The 22,535-nt window shown below is 42.6% G+C and overlaps 1 protein-coding gene across 3 annotated transcripts in view; it reads right to left on the reverse strand.

Moving 5' to 3' along the window:
* The window catches only part of LOC134086012 (NACHT, LRR and PYD domains-containing protein 12-like), a 76,289-nt gene that overhangs the window by 15,470 nt on the left and 38,284 nt on the right, over nucleotides 1–22,535 (reverse strand). For 2 of the 3 annotated variants that reach the window (XM_062539994.1, XM_062539996.1), the window contains 10 exons: nucleotides 14,724–14,758; nucleotides 14,018–14,120; nucleotides 13,858–13,886; nucleotides 13,703–13,758; nucleotides 13,496–13,542; nucleotides 13,186–13,400; nucleotides 12,698–12,933; nucleotides 2,088–2,222; nucleotides 1,878–2,013; nucleotides 1,508–1,534 (listed from right to left, as the gene is read on the reverse strand). In XM_062539994.1, coding sequence (XP_062395978.1) covers nucleotides 1,508–1,534; nucleotides 1,878–2,013; nucleotides 2,088–2,222; nucleotides 12,698–12,933; nucleotides 13,186–13,400; nucleotides 13,496–13,542; nucleotides 13,703–13,758; nucleotides 13,858–13,886; nucleotides 14,018–14,120; nucleotides 14,724–14,758 — 1,019 coding nt within the window. The remainder of the gene's footprint in view (nucleotides 1–1,507; nucleotides 1,535–1,877; nucleotides 2,014–2,087; nucleotides 2,223–12,697; nucleotides 12,934–13,185; nucleotides 13,401–13,495; nucleotides 13,543–13,702; nucleotides 13,759–13,857; nucleotides 13,887–14,017; nucleotides 14,121–14,723; nucleotides 14,759–22,535) is intronic. The other variant, XM_062539995.1, reaches the window with a different exon arrangement.

Consider the following 22,535-nt stretch of genomic DNA (forward strand, 5'->3'; position numbering starts at 1 on the left):
CATTAAGGCAGTCAACCAATGGGCCGCGATTCGCTACCGTTGCGGCCGTAAGCTATATAAATCAGCCTATTTTTTATTATTATTATTATTATTATTAGTAAATTATGACCGCGTCGGCCCAAATATATGCGTCGGCCCACCGGGCATTGCCCAGTATGCCCTATGGCCAGTCCATGCCTGGCACCCACCAGGACTGCAAGAAATTTAGGAGTCGTTCTTGACAACCAACTGACCTTCTCTGATCATGTAGCCTCAGTAGCCAGGTCATGCCGCTACGCGCTATACAACATACGGAAAATCAGGACCTACTTGACTCAAGATGCTACCCAACTCCTGGTACAGGCAATAGTCATCTCTCGACATGACTACTGTAACGCCCTCCTGACAGGTCTCCCAGCCTGCGCTGTAAAACCCCTTCAAATGATCCAGAATGCAGCAGCACGCCTGGTCTACAACCAACCCAGAAGGGCGCATGTCACCCCACTGCTCATCCAGCTACACTGGCTACCGCTGGCCGCCCGCATCAAATTCAAGACTCTAACGCTTGCCTACAAAGTACTCTCCGGCTCTGCCCCCACCTATCTGAATGCCCTCATACAGACATATGCTACCACACGACCGCTGCGCTCCTCAGCTGAGCGACGTCTAGCTCTTCCGCCAGCACGCACAGGTCAATCCAAACTTTTCTGATCTGTCGTCCCTCGTTGGTGGAATGCACTATCTTTTCCTACTAGGGCAGGGGCATCCTTAGCCATCTTCAAAAAAGGTCTGAAAACCCAGCTCTTCAAGGAACACCTCCTCTCATAGCACTACTTTAGACAATCGCACTCATTCATGCACTTATTACACACTTATTACACCCATTGACGCACTTATTGTGGCTTTTTATTGTTAGAAATGCTCTTAAAAACCTAAATGTTTTTTCCATGTTGTAAGTCGCTTTGGTTAAAAAGCGTCAGACAAATGAAATGTAATGTAATATCAGTATGTTATTACATTATTGGCTGCAGTTATTACATTTTTACTTTCAGCTTGTATGCCCTTGCAAACTAGATCTTGACCTCTTAACCATGGGTCATAGTGTTTAGCATTAAAAACTACTATTTGAGTGTAGGCAGATTCTTCACTCATAGAAGTAATGATATGTGAGTGTATGTATGTGTGTAGAGTATGTTATGTGAATAGGGAGATATTGCACAAAAACTGTATTACACTTCATACTGTTGTGTTGTGTGCGCTGGGTTGTATTTTAAAATGTGTAATTGAGCATTGTGGTGGTTTACTGTGTGTGATAAGGCCCTGTCAACACTATGCCGAGTAAATATGAATGTACAGTAATAAAAACCTCACTCTCACATTTTCTCTAAACCTACAGCTTTTGGACACCCAATTAGTGGTTTTATAATGTCTTATCTACCAGCAAATTGGGGAAACCTCAGAACAACTGTACTTGGGTTTTGGTCATGGGAACTATGTACAAAGCACCTTAGCAAAGTTCACTGCTTACCTACTGATGTCTCACTCCTCTGGTAAGCTGTTAATAGAAACAATATTAAACTACAATTCAACCAATTGTTTCTTAACATTGTTCGACTTACAGTATCTAACAAAAGTCACAATTCTGCAAATATTTTGTCCTCGTTTTTGTGGCCAGAGGTTTAGACATTAATGGCTGTGTGTTGAGCTATTTTGAGGAGACAGTCAAATTTACACTTATACAAGCTGTACTTTACATTTAAACAAAGTGTAATTTCTTCAGTGTTGTCCCATGAAAAGATATAATACAATATTTATAAACATGTGAGGGATGTACTCACTTTTGTGAGATACTGTATACTTAAAAAGTACATTTCAAAAAGTGTCTGAAATCTTTTTACCTGGTAGGTTTATATAAGTATACCAAACACAATCATCACCAGTATTACGTAGATGCAGATGAATGGGTTCCATTTTGGGTAAGACCACCTGAAATGTTGGACAGTAGTGTTGATGGCTGTCATCAAATGTACCCTTCTGAAAGAGAAGAGGAGTTAATCTCATAATCTTTGACTGAACCATTATAAATCATTATTCATCAATCTGTATACCTGTGGAACGACTATGTGACCCTTCGGGTTGCAGGTAAGACTATATTCCTCATCTGGGATAAGATTACAAGCTGGTGGGTTATCAATGTAAATCTCTGTTCTCGTTTCTGGCAATGTTCTCCTCTTGTGACATATCTGAAATCCGAAGAATACCAAGAAACACAATTAAACTCTATGGCCATTTTAAATATTGGTAATCTAAATCTGTGCACTAATATGATTCTGATAATATAATAATGTATTTCCAATTTAAAGGTGAACTATGCAAAAATATTTTTTTAGCTTAACTAACTTAAGCCTTCAGCTTCAGAGTCATTGGAATGGTTATTTGACTTATTTCAGGTTGAATGACGGCTGTCTCACTTCCCGCTAGCGCCTCTGAGCGGAAAAAAACACGCATACAAAAAGAGAAAGTCTCAAGCCTCGCGATCATGCTCATGAAAAGGCAGACTGACCGATTGACTTCAACTTCAACTTTATTTTGTCCTCCAATGGGGCAATTCATTTGCAGGAGTGAAGAGCACAACACAACATACAACACAAACCACTCACATAAAGGGACAGATCACAGATGACAAAGGACAGATCACAGATGACAGCCAAAGATAACACGATGATAAGATGCACAAAATAACAAACAAACTGTACTGTGCCTAGACCAAGCTGGCCAAAGTGCTATTTGACTAAAGTGCACTGTGCAATAAGCTACCTCCTTCTCTTGGAGTTGAGGAGGGAGACAGCAGAGGGGATAAAATATGCTTATATCTGTTGGTTTTGATTGGTGGAAGTCTGAAAAGGGAACCAGAAAGGAAGGAGCTCAAATTGTTGGTATAGTGGGTGGGAGCTATCACACAGGATGGTTTTTGCTTTATTGTACAACCTTTTATTGCACATATTCTGCAAGGTTTCCTGTTCCAAACTAATTATTTTGCTGCTGATGTTGACCACTCTGGACAATAGATTTTTGTTTTTGACATTGAGTGATTGAAACCAAAAGATAAAAGAGAAGGTAAGCACAGACTCAACAAAAGAACGGTAAAACATGATCAACAGAGTCCTGTCAACTTGAAACTTTGCCAGTTTCCTAAGACAAAATTTCCTAAGACACTGCTCTTGTACACTGAAACAGTGTTGGACTCAAAGGTCAGTTTTCTATCAATAATGGTACCTAAGTACTTATAAGAGTCCACTAATTCAATGTCTTGACCCTGTATTGCAGTGTTAACAGGAGAAGGTTGTGAACTTCTAAAATCAATAGTCATGTCCTTCGTCTTAGGGGCATTAATTGCTAAAAATGAGTCTTGACACCAATTCATAAAATAATCAACAACTGGGCCATGCGAGAATTCATCCCTGTTCAACAGGCTCACTATCACCGTGTCGGCAGCAAACTTGAAAATGTGGTGGTTCTTATGTGCTTCTGCAATCATTAGTGTACATAATGTACAGTAGAGGAGAGAGAGCACATCCCTGCGGGATCCCTGCAGGAACAATACTATTATCCACAGAGAACTGGTCAATGAGTTTCTGTACCAGCAAATGAGGCTGGATAGTATTAAAGGCTGATGAGAAATCCACAAATAATAGTCTGGCATGAGTGCTAGAGACCTCAAGGTGGCGATAGATAAAATTAAGCAGGGTTAAAGTTGCATCTTGCACACCCCTTTTTGATCTATAAGCAAACTGCAAGGGGTCAAGCAAGTGTTCTGTCCTGGTTAATATTTTTCTTTACAAGTTTTTCAAATGATTTAATCACTAATGAGGTCAGAGCTATGGGCCTGAAATCATTCAAGGTCTTTGGACGGATGGTTTTAGCAACAGGTAGGACTATAATGGAATGTTTCCACATGGCAGGGACCCTCTGCAAAGAAAATGACATGTTAAAAATATGAGTATAAATATGACCCAACTGTTCCGCACAGTGGATGAGCAAACGGCTGCCAATGTTATCTAGACCGGCACTTGTTCTGAATTCGCAATGTTTGAAGGAGTTTATGACAGTGTGGACATTTTAAGGTCTTAAGGTCTTTCTTTTAAGGTGGCTCTTTCTTTACTAAAATCGTGCAGCTCAAATCTACAATAAAAAATATTTAGCTCATTTGCCAGGACCTGATCTGAAGAAAAGCCCTCTACCGCCACTTTTTTCCTGGTTTCATTGGTTTGCCCTGTCATTAACTTGAGGCAGTCCCAAGCAGAGCCCAGATTGTTGTTGCTTAGTTTATTCTCAACTTTCTGTTTGTAGAGCAGTTTAGACCTTCTGGTCTCCTGCTTAAACTCTTTTTGGACAGACACAAGCTCTAAAAGATTTCCAGTTTTAAAAATATGCTTCTTTTTATTTAGTAGCATTTTCAGATTTTTACTAACCCAAGGTTTGCTATTGGGGAATATTTTAACAGTCTTTTCAGGAATAACAATGTCCTCACAGTATGTAATCCAGGAGCTGACCACATCCGTCAGTTCATCCATGTCACCGGAGGATTCCTGGAACACATCCCAGGCTGTACTGTCCAGGCAGCCCTACAGGGTAGAGATGGCTTCCTCAGACTATATTTTGACAACTTTAGTGGCCACCTTCCCCCTCTGGAGAGACGTGCGGTAGGTAGGGATAAGGTGCACACAGCAATGATCAGCTGAGCCCAGCGGAGGGAGAGGGATTGCCTTATAAGCGTCTTTTATAGTACCATAGCACCGGTTGAGAATCTTGTTATTCCTTGTGGGGCAGGATACATACTGGAAAAAGTTACTGAGAGTCTTGTCCAGCGAACAGTGGTTAAAATCACCTTGGATTAAGTTGAGGGCGTCTGGAGAAAGCAGCTGGAGTTTCTGCACAGACTGGAAGATCTGCTCAACAAGCCCTGGGTGAATGTACACCACTGTTATAAAGATCTGTGAAAATTTCCGAGGCAAATAGAGCGGGCGGACAGACACAGAGAGTAACACAATGTCTTTGGTGCAAATACTCTCTCTAACAAGGACATTATTGACCGTTCGCAAAACCCCGCCCTCGAACGGCTATTGCCCAATCCTAGCTCAGCAACGGTAACTAAGTAGACGGGCGCCCGTCAAACATTAAGAATTCAGCAAGACGGTGCAATGATGCGCCTATGGCACGAGAAAGTCATACACCAGGTACCCCAAAAGTTTAGATGGAGGGGACGTTTATTCGCCTTTCCAAAGCCCAAAGCCCAAGTGGAAAGATGCCGACAATGGATTAAGCAGTGTGGGAGACCTCAATCACAGCTAAATGTCTCAACGATTCATAACTTTCCATATCAGAACGACACCTTATCACCCTCTTACATCACGTATGTGGCACATTAATCTCTTTACACACTAAGACGGCGGATTCGTAAAGAAACACAAGTATCCACACCTTAAGTGTATCTAACTTGAAAGAAGTACAAAACTGCTTGGAGGTTAGCCTACGTCTGCTCGAAGGTAATCAAAGCTAGCATATTTAAGTTTTAAGTTAGAACACTAACTGATCAGCAAAACCCGTAGTAGGAAATGCAGGCAGCCTGCTAGCTGTTCGCCCGTCAATGCACTGATTGATTATTTTGCTATCCACACAGATCATTTTTAGCAAGAGGTTGACGGTCATTAGAGGCTATAAAATCTATAAAACGGAACGTCTACTATGAAACTTGCAAAATAAATGTATACTTTCACCCAAGCAGCGTCAGGTGCACCAGTGCAACCTATATATTTTTTTCAATACATTTTGGGCGCATTTGAGCCCTGTAGAACGTCTGTTCTCATTTGTTTGACGGGCGTAGTAACAATAACTAGGGGGCGCGGCTTTTGCGAACGATCAATTACCCCAACGCTCATTTATGTGTAGACACACCCCACCTCCACACGACTTGCCGGTGATCTTGGTGTCTCGGTCCATACGAAACAGAGCTCCGAACCCATCAATCACCACGTCGCTGTCGGGGTCCAACTCCCCAAGCCAGGTCTCTGTGACTGCCAGGATGCAGGCCTCTCTGTACTCATGTTGGTGACGAATGAGAGTCTTAAGTTCCTCAGTCTTGTTACGAAGAGATCTTGCGTTGGATAATATGATTGAAGGCAGCGGAATGCGAGACAGTGATTGCCATCTCAAGCGCATCCTCACTCCCCCTCTTCTCACCCGCTTCCTCGGTTTGTGCCGAGCTCTGTTAAAGTCACTGTTTCCATGGTCTCCGTGGCAAAGTTCCTCGAGGTTAGGAGAAACAAAATCTGCGGGTGGCTTGCAGTTCCCAATACTACTGTGCTGGAGCAAGAAGTCCCTGGAGTAGGTAATCCTGTTTCCTTCAGAGACAATGCACAGCCCTCCCGTCAAGAGAAACGCGAACGCCAACATAACCAGTGCAAAAAGTAGGGTGTTGAGGGGTGTTGTAAAATATACATGCTAAAACTGTAAGCTCAGCAGAGAAATCTGCAAGCGTAAAAGGAGCGAAAAAGAAAAGCGAAAGCGAAACTGGCGATAAAATTGCCAAACCTGCATATAGTCCGGGAGCCAAATGCCATAATATAGGTGAACCTGGCTTTGTCGGTTAAAGTTTTTTTTTTTGCAGAATCTAGTAGACTAGGGGTACCTCTTTAAGATTCAAGAGGGTGCCCGGTGATATCCCTTGGGCAATTTCGTATATTAAGCCTTTCTTGTCCAATGTGTTGACTATAAGGCGGATATACTACAGGTGAATAGGGTAAAAAAATTAACAAGCAGATATCACTATGAAACTTCACCAGTTGATTACTTAGATCAATATGAAAAATAAATGTATTACAAGTTTCCTGAAATTTAATGTTTGAATATGCAAATTAGGTATGATGTAATTAAATATGCGCTGATTTGCATAAACGTAAAAAGATCAAATCTGAACATTGGACAAAGCCAGTTTCAATTTTTTTCTTTTCATTTTGTTGACATAAGAGATGGAAAGTATTATAGAGAGGGAATTATGGATATCTCATTTAGTTATTCAGTAAATCAGAAAATACTATACCAGCCTTTAAAAAATCCATTTTCGCCATGTTTTTTGGAATAAAATGTCATGTAAATCAGGCTGAGAATCATATATCAACAAACCCCTCTGCAAAATCCTTCTAAACATGGTTAGGTATAAGACTGAAAAGTTTGGTGTATGTAGATGCTTGTGAAGTGGAGATTTTGTTCTCCGAGTGAGAGAGGAAACTCATCCATATCCGCCTTATATTCAACACATTGGACAAGAAAGGCTTAATATACAAAATTGCCCAAGGGATATCACCGGGCACCCTCTTAAATCTTAAAGAGGTACACCTACTCTACTAGATTCAGCAAAAAAAAAAAAAACTTTAACCAACAAAACCAGGTCTGACCTGGGTTGGTTGCAACCTGACCCCATGGCTTAGTGACTGGTCTGGTCTCCCAAAAGCTCACGAGAACCTTAAAGGAACACTTCACTTTTGTCGGTTAAAGTTTTTTTTTTTGCTGAATCTAGTAGAGTAGGTGTACCTCTTTAAGATTTAAGAGGGTGCCCGGTCAGCGCATATTTAATTACATCATACCTATTTTGCATATTCAAACATTAAATTTCAGAAAACTTGTAATACATTTATTTTTCATATTGATCCAAGTAATCAACTGGTGAAGTTTCATAGTGATATCTGCTTGTTAATTTTTTTACCCTATTCATCTGTAGTATATCCGCCTTATAGTCAACACATTGGACAAGAAAGGCTTAATATACGAAATTGCCCAAGGGATATCACCGGGCACCCTATTAAATCTTAAAGAGGTACCCCTAGTCTACTAGATTCTGCAAAAAAAAAAACTTTAACCGACAAAACCAGGTCTGACCCCATGGCTCCCTGACTAATACCGTAAAACTTCAAATACCGTAAAACTCCAAACAATAGCCCGGCCTTTTATTTTGCCAAATCACCAAAATGCTCCGGCGTGTATTTGAGACAGGCCTTTAATTTAGTGTTGTTAGTTGAGTGTAGGCTCATTGTAGGATTAGAAATAACTACCCAATAGCATAAACAGACGGAAAGCATGACAACAGGAGGTTACCACATTATATTACGGTAGGCTACTTTATTTAGCCTATAATTCGAATATGTTTCACAAATCAGATCGTATTAGAATTAGCCTACTATAATAGGCTGTCTTAAATTATTGCCAGCTTAAAATAACGAAACGATGTGACAGCGGGCTGAACAATACAAGTTACCATCGAGCCTATGAACTTGTTGCCCCTGATAACACATCAACAATAAAGAATGAATGCTACCCTGTAAAACAACCGCAATCATGTGATTAAAAATGTGATTGATTGGCGAATTCCTCCTCCTCGTCGCTCTCCTCCACTTGCCTGCCTTGCTTGCGCAGCTTCCGACCAGATGCGCAGGGCTCTCCCTCTTTGGAGACAGACGTTGCAGCTCAGCCTTTACGCACCCTCTTTGGATCAACCGAGAAATATCTTGCCACTGCTTCTCCCGAATTTTATTCGGCAAATTTGACAACTGTCAGCTTAAATGTCATTTAAATCAAATCATGTCTTTGTCTTTTTCTTTTTAGCCATGGTATTGAGAGAAATGAGAGAAAGTGAAACTAAACAAAGAAAGTTTGTGATAAAATATGTTGTGTAGTGCGCAAATTTAACAAAATGGCATTAATTAAATAATGCAGAACTTAGCATAGGCCAATGTTGAAAAAAGTCAACCATTTGGAACTCTGGCTTTCACCTCCCCAGTCATGCAATTATAATTTTAGAGTGCGCAATCTGCACCATGCTGGCTTAAACAGACGATCTGACGGGTATAAGAAGAATAAATACAACCCGAAACTAAAAAAACAGACCAGGCTTCTGTTTGAGACCGGCCTTTAACCCAAATCTGTAGCCACACCAGGCGTTAAAAGAGACCCTATGCAACTTTCTGCAGGAGACGATTGCTCTTTGTTTACATCTGGAAGTCTGAGACGTAGAACCACGCTTGCAATTTATATATTTAAATCTAGCCTATACATGTATAAATATACACGCTAAAGCTGTCGGGGAAGCTCTGCAGAGAAAATGCAAGCATAAAACGAGCGAAAACGAACAACGAAACCGAAACCAGAGATGAAATCGCCAATCCTGCATAGTTCCTCTTTAACTCATTGGCTGCCAGCGATTTTCAGTGCAGAGCGCTCCATACTGCCAGACGTTTTACAGCATTTTGACTGTTTTTCCAAGATCCACCGAACGGTGAGCTTTATGACTATGTAAACACCGAAGGTACCAAATGAAAGAGTAGACTCTCTTCTTTCACCAGGAAAAACGGCTTGTTTCTATCGTTTTCCGTTCTTTAGTAATCGTCAGTAGAACATGGGTTAGTTTTGCTAAAAACACCTGTTTTTGACCAAAACATGGAGAAAACGATCTTTTTGTGAAAATCAACTTTTTAACGGTAGCGTTTCAGTAGTATGTCAACCACGATTGCACTGTTATCTCGTCAGTCTCGTCAAGGTTGCTAGGGACTGTGATGGTCGCTAAAGACTCTGAACAGGATGCTAGACTTAGCAAGCTAGCACTAGCAAGGTTGTTGTTAGTCTATATCACAATATCCAATGTAAATGGATCATACCGTTCACGTGTTTTCCATCCTTGATGTAAGAAGTAAGCATATTTATTCCCTGCATCGCGTGCAAACTAGATCCACTGTGGTCGATCTTCAGTGTGTTTGCTAGTTGTCTCTGCATGACTTGTGCACTCTAGGCAGATACTAATGATCCAAATGGCACTGTTGCCATCTAGAGGTTCGGATCGCCAGTGCAGTCTGTTTACAAGCCTGAAACTCTGCCAGATCGTTCCCAAGCCCACCCAGGAGCCCTCCCCATTGAAAACGGCAATTGACGTCTATAGACATAAATGGCAGTCAACGTATGTGTCTAAATTGACGTTTAAAGACGTCAATGGCAGTTAATGAGTTAAAAGAGACATGCATCTATTTGGGACTCGGATATTGTTTGAAGTTTTACGGTAATAGCCGAGTCCCAAATAGACGCATATCTCTTTTAAACGCCTGGTGTAGCTACAGGTTTGGGTTTAAGGCCGGTCTCAAATAGAAGCCTGGTTTGTTTTTTAGTTTCGGGTTGTATTTAATCTTCTCAAACCCACCAGATTGTCTGTTTAAGCCAGTATGGTGCAAATTGCGCACACTAAAATTCTAATTAAATGACTGTGGAGGTGAAAGCCAGAGTTCCAAATGGTTTCAAATTTGCGCACTAGACATTTTATCACTTCACAGGACAGACTCCGCTACTCGCATGCTGGCAACACAACAAGGTTCACGAGGTATGTTAAGTTTTAGTTTCTCTCGTTTCTCCGCGTTTCTCTCAATACCATGGCGACAACGAGAAAGAAATATGATTTGACATTTAACAGTTTGCCGAACAAAATTCGGGAGAAGCAGCGCCAAGAATTTTCTCGGTTGATCCAAAGAGGGTGCAAGAATGGCGACGTCTGTCCAAAGAGGGAGAGCCCTGCGCATCTGGTCGGGAGCTGTTAGCGCAAGCAAGGCAGGCAGAGTTAGCGGAGGCCGGTGAGGGAGAAGTGGAGGAGAGCGACGAGGAGGAGGAATTCGCCAATGAACTTGTAGTTGAGGATCGTGGTGATGATAGCGATAAATTGGGTAATTTTTAGGGCTGGGACTCGATTAAAAAAATTAATCTAATTAATTAGAGGCTTTGTAATTAATTAATCGAAATTAATCGCATTTTAATTGTATATAAATATATGACCTGAGAACAGTGAGAAGTATTTTTTTTTCACATGGATTTTTAGTATAGCCTACTATTGGATAATGACTGAATACATAGGCCTAAGCTTATGCAACAAAAATATTGTTTATTAATAAGTCCAACAGACCAGTGGAATTTTTGCCATAAAGTGTAGCAATACCATATTTAGAAATAGTACATTTTCAGAAATTCATGTAGCCTATAGATAGGTAGACCTTCTGTAAACTATAATACTGTGATATCCTGTTAATTGTGTCACCTGTTACCTTGAGTTGAGTTCATGAAATTGTTGTGTCCCTTTAAGGGGAACTGGGGGGCGGAGTTTACGTGTGTGCGTGTGTGCTTGTATGCGGTTCTGAGTGTGAAGTTTCTTTTAGGTCTATGAAAGTTGCACATGGAATTAGGTGCGGTGGATTACTGTTATAAGCGTGAGTTGTGGCTGTAACAGCAACTCGGTTGCTATTTGTTTAATAAATAAAGCTCAGAGGTTTCCCTCAAGTGTCTGGAGTATCACAATACTTTGTCCACGCTAGCAGCTAGCTGCTTTATGTTTTGCACTGAGGTGATACCTACGGTGATACGTCCTTGTTGCATAGGTTGCACACAAGACACAACCATGCTCTTATCTACGCTTCCATCCGTTCGTTTTTTGTAACAACATTTCCCATCCACGGGGCCAACCAACGCGGTCACATCAGCTTCTTTGTTCATGTTCACTGTGCCACTGTGGTTTGTTTTGTCTGAACCGAACTCATGCGCGTTACTTGGTGCTCCAGTATAATCGGTCCGTCTGAAACTCATCCAGTGAGAAACGTTCCGCGGTGCAAAAATAAATAGGCATACGATTAAAATGCGTCAATTTTTTTAACGCATTAATGTTTGTGTAATTAATTAATCGTAATTAACGCGCTAAAGTCCCGGCCCTAGTAATTTTTAATCACATGATTGCAGTTGTTTTATTGTTGATGTGTTTTGGGCAACAGGTTCATAGGCTCGATGGTAACTTATATTGTTCAGCCCATTGCCGTCACATCGTTTCGTTATTTTAAACTGCCAATAATCTAAGATATATTATAGTAGGCTAATTCTAACATGATCGGATTTCTGAAACACATTCGAATGATAAATAAAGTCAATAATGTGGTATGTTGGTAACCTCCTGCTCCTGCTGTCATGCTTTCTGTCTGCTTATGCTATTTGGTAGTTATAATTTATCCCCTTTAATTCCACACTGAAAAAAAATAATCACTGGATTTACTTGATTTTATCATCTACATTGGTTGCACATGAATGAAATGTCTAGGTTTACGAAACTGTGCATACTGTAAAAAAGGGAAACTCAGGGCTGTCCAATTTATCAGACCATATTATGTAACTATTACATACAATAGTTTAGTTTTGAATGAGACACATCCTTATTGTGTTCCAATAGTCATTCCAATTGAGTAATCCATTTTTCTAATTGAGTCATGTAAGGTAAGCGTATACAAGGGGGACAAGGAAAAGAGGGTTTTTCACAGTTACTAAACCACAAAACATAAAATGAAACACTCATGTTTTTCTATCAAACACAATGTCATAAAGTTGAACTGACATAGCATAGCCACAACGAATTTATCCAAAATAATTATGTAAGGTCAATGTGAAGCATCGAACCAGTAAGGCAAATGAACACATGGGACCGTTTTCTTTTTACAGTACATGCACAGACATTCAAAAAGATCACTACACACCACAACTTCATCTCAGATTAATTATTTGTGCCCTATTCATATTCCTTTATCTGTCAAATTGTATAGGTAATGTTGGGAATCTTAGCTGGAAATGAAATGTTAACTGCCTTCGAAAATCCTACCTCAAAGAGATCAACATTTTTTGGCATCAATAAAACCTTCAGTTGACTTGTGTTTTTGTTAAGAAAGAGTATGACCAGAGCTTTTTCTTCCTTTTTGCTTCTTTCCTGGGCAAGTCCAAACTTGCAGAATCCAGTGATGTTTAAAAACACATGGGTGTCTGAAATTCTCAGAGGCTGGAGTATCTCAAACTTTGAGTCAGTCACATGTATTATGGCTAGTGATGAAGTCTCATCACCTGCAGAAACACAACAGGACAAAGAATAGTCTTTGGCACTCATCGGTAATTTACCAGTAACACAGCTAGTAGCATTTTGACTATTGGATTGATTTTGGACGGACATTTTAAACGCAAGTGGTCATTCCTACATACAGCACCCTTAAAAATGGACTACATTAGCAAAACTTTTAGACTAAGCTGAAAGAAGCTTAATTCATTGATTAATTTGATTGATTTAAAAGGCTCACTGCTTCAATATCAGCCACTCACTGGAAATGATGTGGCAGTGTGGAAACCCCAGCTGTCTGACTGTCCCCTGAAGACCTTTCATCTTGAACAGAGGTCCCGCTGCCACTAAACCTTCTTGTTCCAGCTTCTTGTAGTCCCAGGGAGCTGTGTGGTACTGCACCTCAGCTGCTGTGGCTGTTTTGAATATCAGTCCTGTGTAACAACACTGGTACACACCTTCGGAGCTACAGCTGAACCTGTAATCAGAGCCACAGGGATAAGCAAATCATACACATTTATTCAAGTTTAAAAAAGGTTTTTGCAAGACCCTACGACTGTCAAATCAATAAACCTGTATGTGGTCCTCTCCAAAGAAGCAGAGGTCTCTGGTGTGAAGACCTAGATAGATAGATAGATAGATAGATAGAACGTTACTTTATTGATCCTCAAGGGGAAATTCAATTCAAGGACCTGAGAGAGAAGCAACCAATTACATTATTAATGTCTGACAGATATACAATAAATATGATGTTACATTAGCAACTCACACATCACATACCTCTACATTGCCTTTGCATTCTCCACCTTCAGCTTTAAAATCATCTTCCCTTTTACCTGTAAGACAACATACTAAAAATGTATAGAGAGAACATAAACAGCAATTGTGAACGGAGACAGATATTGCAGACAATAAATGTGGGATGTCAATCATACCTTCACTCGGAGGCTGTCCAAGAAAATGTCTACAGAAAACAAAAATAAGTCTTTATAAAAACGTACAATAAGTTTTATTTTAGAACATTTAAAATCGATGCACAAACAATGTATTTGTATCCAACTGAAAATAGCGGTATAATGACTTCATACAGTTTACCTTGGTGGCTGCGGTGGAATGGATGTCTGTGGTAGCATGATGCCTGAGGGACCAGGGGCCCCACTGCTCTCTGCGTCACTTTCATCATCATCATCATCATCATCTTTAAAGAAATAAACTATTAGAGTCTCACTAAATTAGCCAATAAAGCAAAATTCCAGCAGGAAAATGTTCACCTGGGCCCTGTTGTTAGATGTCATTCTTCACCCAAACACAATAGTGTCATACAGACACAGGTCAGTCTCTGTAAGAGGTAATGTCCATGTTGCTGACTACTCATTAATATTTTCGTCATTACCGGTACTTGATTTAAGAAAAAATAAATAAACTTTACACAATTCTTCTCAATGTAAATGGGGGAAAAAGGAGAAGAAGACAAAGGTATGTGACAGCAAGCACTCAAATTATACTGCTTCTTTACATAGTTCAACAGGCATAGTGGCATCTCCCTCCTGTCCAAGATTCAGTGGTAATGTTTTGAGCCTCTTAAATGGCACAAAGCGTTGTCTACTTTGACATTATTGTCTGTCCCCTCCAGATAGGATTGTAGCCATCTAGTCATTCTCACCATTCTCACATTTTCCCCTTCTAAAAACAGAACTTACAAACATCTAAAACCAGAAACCAGTTAGAAAAATGCCTCTGCTGAAACGGATGTTCATACCACCAACCCAGTGGTAAAATAATTAAAATCAGGGTAATTTACCTTTGGAATCAATGGACAGTGCTCCAAAGAGGTCACTGTAGAAAATAAAATACAGTAGTATTAGCATAAACATGTTCTAACCCTAACCCTTAATTTGTACAATCACATTTCTAAACAATACAGTGCACAGACAGTTCTGTGGTCAACATCAGCAATGCAAATACTCAGTTGTCTAGAGCAGTGGTTCTCAACAGGTGCTGTGAGGCAAAGTGAGGTGTGCGGTGGAATTTTGAGGAACCCAATGCATTTGAACAGACTCATGAAATAGGCTAGAGGGATACTCTAAGGCTTAGTTCACACTGGCAGTCGAAATCCGATTTTTTGCTTATCTGGATTGTATCTAGCTTGAATTTTGGGTAGTCTGAACGGCACAAAACCGCATGAAATGCGATTTTTCCAATGCTGATTAGCACCACATACGGAGGTGGTTTCAATATCACTTACTATCGGATATGACTCAATCTGAACAGTCGAACCACTTGAATAGGATTTCAACGTGCCCCTTTCGTCACTTGCACTGCGACAAACAATTGCAACGTAATTGACGGAAGTGATTGATTGATTGATTCAGCGCGTGCGCCAGGGCTACCAGTAAAACAAAAACCAACGTTAGACTCAAGTCATCATTTTATGGTGAAACGTGGAAAACTGTAACGTTAAGGGTGACAAGGTATTTGCGCCGCGGCTACGCATAATAAGTTGGAAAATATCAAAAATAAATCCACTTTCATCCATGTTGAGTTATGTTACTGTACTGTTGCAGCTAACGTTGCATTCGGAAGAAAAGAGTTGTTCAGTCTTCTTTAGCCTTTGGCATATTTATTCAGTAAACTGCAGTTGACACATCATTCTCACGGTCAAGCTGCTATTCTTCTTCTACTACTATAATCCCCGCTAGAACAATTAACCAATGAGGCACAGCGCCTCCTCGTGGCACAAGCATATACACAGACAGTGCACAGCACACATCAATGCAACAACACATCACACACAACTGAGGTCATATTTTAACACCCCCACTTGAACTCAGGTTGCTATACTCTTAAGCAAAAAGAAAACAAAGATAGAATGAATGTGAACCCCTGTTATACACATATCAATCCCCAAAAAGAGCACCTGCAAACTTATCCAGTTTCAACTTATTCACAGGTTTGGTCATCACATCAGCAACCATGTTATCAGTAGAACAATACATCAAAGTCACTCTTCCCTCATTCACAGTAGATCTGATGAAGTGATACTTTATGTCGATATGTTTACACCTCTTTCTGTTTACAGGGTTTTTGGCAAGAGCAATTGTTCCCTGATTATCTTCATGTACTATAGTTTGTGTGTACTTGTAGTTGTCTATGCCCCTCAATAACTGCTCTAGGTATAGACACTCTTGTATGGTGGATGCCAGTGCCATGTATTCTGCCTCGCATGTGGATAGTGCAACGGTAGGTTGCTTCCTAGTCTTCCACGAGACTAGGGAGCTGTTCTGACTAAGGCTCACACAGTATCCTGTGGTACTGCGTCTATCACTGGTATCAGCCGCCCAGTCGGCATCACTGTAGGCCTGTATACCTAGCTCCTTGCTGTCGTTTCTCCTAAAACTTAACCCTTTCTCTGCAGTGCCTTTGAGATATCTTAGCACGTGCTTTACAGTGACCCACTGCTCCTCTGTAGGCTCAGCAAAGTACTGTGATAACCTGCTCACTACAAAACTTATGTCTGGTCTGGTACAAGTAGTTAGGTAGATGAGACTTCCTACTGCCTCCCGGTACAGCCTGACATCTTCCATCTTTACTGCATCCTCAGTATACTCTAGTTTTTGCTCACAGGGTGTCTCTCTGATCCTACAGTCTTGCATATTAAAACGCTGCAGTATCTTGTTAGTATACCTTTCCTGTGACATCTTTATACATCCATCCGTCTGACTGAAATCGATACCCAGAAAATGCTTTAGTTCACCTAAATCTTTCATTTTAAACTGTTCTGCCAGCATCTCTTTCACCTTTTTCAGTTTCTCTTCATTGCTTGCCGCAATAATCAAGTCATCGACCCATATGATTATGATCACCTTCCCTTCATTTGACTCTTGAGCATAAACACAGTGGTCAGCTGGGTTTTGTGTGAACCCATTCTCAGTTAAACAATCATGCAAAACCCTATTCCAATTGCGTCCAGATTGTTTAAGACCATAAAGTGATTTCTCTAGCTTATACACTATATCCTCTTTCTCTTGATAACCCTCTGGTGGATTGATGTAGATCTCATAGTCTATGGGAGCGTGCAAGTACGCCGTTTTCACGTCCATTTGGTGCAGGAGTAAATTCTCCTGTACCGCTTTCTGTAGCACTACTCTAACACTCGTCAGATCTGCCGTGGGTGAAAACGTCTCCCCATAGTCTACTCCCATTTTCTGGCTGTAACCCTTAGCTACAAACCGCGCTTAGTATTTGTCTTTTCCCTCTACATCAGTCTTAATAGCGTAAACCCACCTACCCCCCACTGTCTTCTTGCCTATTTGTAGTGCTGTCGGGGTAAAGGTCTTGTTCTCGTTTAAGGACTGAATTTCCTCATCCATGGCTTTTACCCATTGCTTTGAGTTAGCTGACCCCATTGCTTCCCCAAATGTCTGGGGAATGCCACACACGGCTCTGCAGCAGTAGTCTACCGTGATATGAACCCCATCTTGATCACAGTCATCAGTAACGAAGTCACCTAAGTAAGCTTGGTGTTCTCCTCACTCTATCTGGATATCTTCTACTCTCGGGTTCACCATTTGTGGCACTCTCCTGTGTGTGATTATGGTCACTAGACCGTGTTCCTATACCTGGGCTATCACCATGAGCACTTCTACTTCGCACACTTGGTTCTGAAGCATTTTCTGTACTCCCCTGCGTGATCTCACTAGCCCTGGGCCTCACACTGTCATCGCCATCGCTTGGATCTGGCTCACCTGTCTGTGTCTGTTTTTCCACAGCTGCCCTGCTCACAAACTTCACTAGCCTGTGTTTTTGTACTTTGTTCGTATCTGGATGATACACCAAATACGCCGGGCTGTTCTTGTCGTAACCTACAAAACGCCCCTGGTCACACCTGGAATCAAGTTTTCCCTTGTCCTGTTTGTAAGTGTAGCATACAGACCCAAACTTTTGCATTTTAGACACATTGGGCTTCTTGTCGGTCAGCAGCTCATAAGGAGTCTGCCCTGTACGCCTGTTATAACACCTGTTGCGTACCATTGCTGCTGTTTGTACGGCATATTGCCATAACTGCTTTGGTAGCTCACTTTCAACAAGCATGCACCTTCCCATCTCAAAAAGAGTACGCCAACCCCTCTCTGCAGTTCCGTTTTGGTGTGGGGAATACGGAGCTGACGTTTCATGTCTTATATTGTTTTTCCTAAGCAGTGCCTGAAAATCACCGCATGTGAACTCTGTTCCGTTGTCGGATCTCAGGCACCTCACTTTCCCGTAAGGGGATATATCTGTGTGAAAAGCGGAGATTCCGTTTTCACGGGTTCTGCCGTTTATGAGCGCTAACTCCATACACGCAGCTCCCACATAGCATTTACACTGATAAACTACAGTTCCCGACATGCCTCACATTCACAGACCCGCGGCGTTTCAAAGCCTAAAGCCTAAGCTTAAACTCTCCGTTTAAAACATCCACAATGCATGTCATTTCAGTCTACTACATTTATTTATCAACATACCTAGCGAACAGTGAGGTACCCACTGATTCAGCTCCATTTTCCATCCCGTAGTAACAATATAATCACTTTCCAAACATACACGACACTCACGCATTTTGTCTGCCGGCGTTCTGTTTGTGTGCACCCGAATTCTGGTCCCCAGGGGAAACACGAACCACGTTGGGGCTAGTTCCTTATTCCCTGTCCCGGGACAGTGGAAAGTGTGTGGTTTAGTGTGGGGGTGATGAGTCGGCGTGTGTTGAGCTAGTTTGTTATTGTTTGTTCTGATTGTTGCATGTAATGTTCCTGTCTATATGTAAAGTATATGTATGGCCATTTATGTCTTTTATATGGTGTAAGTTATGTGTTATGTTATGTATTATGTATGTATATGGGAAAGTACATTGTTACTGCATAGGAATTACACCCTGTTGTGTATTGGGTTCTTCCAATTAGCTTGGGATTGGTAGGCCTATTTAAGGGTGAGGCATAGACTGATGTGCAGAATGGTCTGGGATGGCAGAGCACTGCGTCAGCTTGCTGTGAGGCTGTGTATTGAAAGTGAGTTATGCGTTATATTGCCTATGATGGCCGGTTTTGTTTTCGTTTTCAAAGTATTTTTGTTTGTTTATTAGGGGTGTGCATTGGCACTGCCCTCACGATTCGATTCGATTACGATTCACCAGGTAACGATTCGATTCAATTCGATTCTACGATGCATTGCGATGCATTGCAATGCAAAGGGGGGTGGGGGGGAGTATTATATTAACCCATATCCTGATATAAAGAGAAAATACTGAAATTCTGATATTCATGACAGCTCACGTTATGCATAGCCTATATTCATATTACAACTACACCTCTTTAATTCAGCTATCTGCTTAAAGCCTTAAAATAATACAACAGTAAACAGTAGCATAGTTGGCTAGCTTACCACAGTCTACTGGTTGGACTGTTCAGTTTCCTTAGGGTGACCAAAAAAATCGGGACAGTCACGAAATACAAGCAGTTGTCCCGATCCCTAATCCTGCCCTAATTGTCCCGAAAAATTGTCTGATAGGCCTACATTAAAAAACTATTTATTCAAGGCTTCTCATTGCCTGTATGTTTAGGGGATTTAAAAACTATTAATTCAAGGATTCTCATTGCCTGTATGTTTAGGGGGGAAATGTGTGTAGCATAGCCTAGGCTACTTGCGCGATAATACTTTCTCATTGTTGACGTAGAGGCTCAGGCAGCTCTGTGACCTGATGAACATACCGCTAAAAAGCACAAGCGAGTGCACAAGTTGCAGCCGTGAGGGAGCTGCCACAAGAAGTGATTGGTCGTATAAAATGAAAGTTGCTGATGTCTGGGTTACACAAACAACAACACATTTGTTAGGTTTTCTTATTGACCTATAGGCCTAAATAAAAAATAATATGTTGACATTATGTAGGCCTAGCTTAGGCTAGTCTTATTAGCGTTGCATTAGGCTTGTTTACCAAAAAAGTGCGGAGAGGGGCTTTACTTATACTGTTCGGTAAAGTTGCACGCATAGTCTACAATGGAAATCGTTCATGGAGACAGACGCGTTGTGCACGGAGAGGGGGGGCTGTGGCTGTGTGTGTGGGCAAGAGACGAAGGGGGAGTAGGGGAAAGAAATGCAGCTTTACGAATACGATGCGTGTTTTAAATTGCGTTAAAAAAATAATGAATAACAGAACGCATGTGGCGGCTGTGTTGAATCTGTGGTGCACTGCCACAAATTAGTCTATGTGTGGGGAAACACTGTACAGGCGGCGCATGTCATTGCAACATTGCTCTGGAAATGCCACCGGAATTAATGGAAACGTCAACTTTACTGTACTCGAGGCCAGAAAATAAATAGTGACATAATCGATTATGGCACATTGCCGCATCGATGCTGAATCGTGCATGCCCCGCATTGCAATGCATCGCCGAATCGATTATTGCTGACACCCCTATTGTTTATTATTGATTAACTCGCATCTGCGCACCGTAAATAAACCTGCACCTTTATCACGGAAACTACGGTATTTCTTGTCTGACTCCAAAACACTCTTCCAAAGTCCTCTGGACACGCCCATCCCTCTCTGTGAGTTAGGGGTTGCAAAGCCTCTTTCTCACAATTGGTGGCAGCGGTGGGATCGTGGCGCCTCCCGGGAAGCCGAAGAAGAGGGGAGTCCAGAGACGATACCTGTTGAGGCAGGGAATGTCAGTCAGACGGCTGGTCCAAGGGGACCTGCATGAGAAGATGTCCGGTGATGAGGCTGAGGATGGAGCCAAAGGTAGAGAGCCAGGCGTTGTGTTGGGAGCAGAGGGAGAGCCAGAGGCGCTTGATTTAGGTTCTTTGTATAAGCTCATTACAAAGTCCCTAAAGAACCAGGAGCGTGAGGCCTTCAAGCAGGAGCAGAGGTGGCGCAGTGTCCAGATCCAGCTGAACAGCGTTCGAGATGAGCTGGAGGCGGAGCGGAGGGGCGACGGTGATCGACCGAGGCAGCCGGTGCCAGGGGATGATTGGCGCCTGCCAGCAGACCCCCTGCATCCAGCAGCACCACCAGCAGCCCCCCTGCGTCCAGCAGCACCACCAGCACATCCCCAGCGTCCAGCAGCACCTCCCGCAGCCCCACAGCATCCAGCACCAGATCCAGCCGCACCAACTCCTGCAGCGTGGACCAGGAAAGCAGTGCCTAAGCTAGAGGAGGCAGATGACATTGAACAATATCTCACCACCTTTGAGAGACTGGCCACGGCCTACAGGTGGCCAAGAGCAGACTGGGCTGTGTACCTGGTGCCTTATCTCACAGGGCGCGCTCGGGCTGCTTACGTGGCGATGGACATTATAGAGGCCGTGGACTATGACAAAGTTAAGGAGGCCATACTGACAAAGTATGACATCCATGAGGAGACCTACAGACAGCGGTTCCGGGATCCAGAAGTCCAACCAGGGGAGACCCCTAGAGAGTTGTACAACCGCCTTAAAGACCTCTACTGCAAATGGTGTAAGCCAGCAGGGAAGACCGTGGAGGAGATAGGAGAGATCTTCATCCTGGAGCAGTACCTGCGCTCCCTGATTCCAGAGGTTCGTGTTTGGGTGAAGGAGCACAACCCGACAACAGGCCAGAAAGCGGCAGAGCTGGTGGAGGCGTTCCTGGGTGCTCGACGGGGACCAAAGACTTGCTGGTTCCAGAGCCTCAGCCGGCCTGCAGCCGGAGGTAAGTCTGGGGGATTCGGTGGGGGAGTTGGTCCTAAGGGGTTTGGGCAGAGCAGAACACCTAACACACAGACCTACACTTCTCCCTCTACCTCACAGCCTAGGCAAACCTACCCCGCTCCCTCCACTTCACAGCCTAGACAGGCCCCTGCACATCCAACCCCCCTGAATAGGGCCAGTGTCATATGTCACTTCTGCAATCAGGCAGGGCACATGATTAGGGACTGTCCGGTCCGGAAGGCCAAGGGAGCAAGCATGTGCAGTGTGCCTAGACCAGGGAAGGGGTCTGAGCAGTATGTTGGTAGAGTCCAAACTACCCCTGTTAGAGTGAATGGCCGAGCTACATTTGCACTCCTAGACACAGGCAGCACACAGACCTTAGTTCAGCCTCATCTGGTAGAGAGGTCAGGTGGGCTGGGGAATGGGCAACTAAGGGTTTGCTGTGTCAATGGGGATGAGCATGTGTATCCTGTGGCAGAGATTTGCCTTGAGGTCAGAGGTCAGGGTTATTGGCTAACTGCTGGTGTAGTGAAGGGGTTAAGCTATCCGGTAGTGTTGGGGCAAGATGTGCTGATACTACCTGAGCTGGTGCAATCCTCAACGCCAGTTAGCATGGTGGTAACACGGTCCCAAGCAAATGCTAAGGCAGAGCAGAACCCAGAGATCACCACACTATTAGGCATGCCATATAGCCAGGCTGAGATTAGCCCCCCTGAGTGTGTCAAAACCCATAAGAGTCGCAAACAGAGGCGAAGAGAGAAACTGCAGGGCACAGTGCAGAAGATGGGAGAGCAGGGGCCAGTTCCAGAGGTTACAGGGGATGACTGGTGGGAGCTTCCCAGTAACTTTGGTGACCTGCAGAAAGAGGATGAGTCATTAACCGAGCCTTTCAGTAAAGTGACTGAGGTGGAGG

This window comes from Sardina pilchardus, chromosome 1 (genome assembly GCF_963854185.1).
Source record: "Sardina pilchardus chromosome 1, fSarPil1.1, whole genome shotgun sequence".
NCBI lineage: Eukaryota > Metazoa > Chordata > Actinopteri > Clupeiformes > Clupeidae > Sardina > Sardina pilchardus.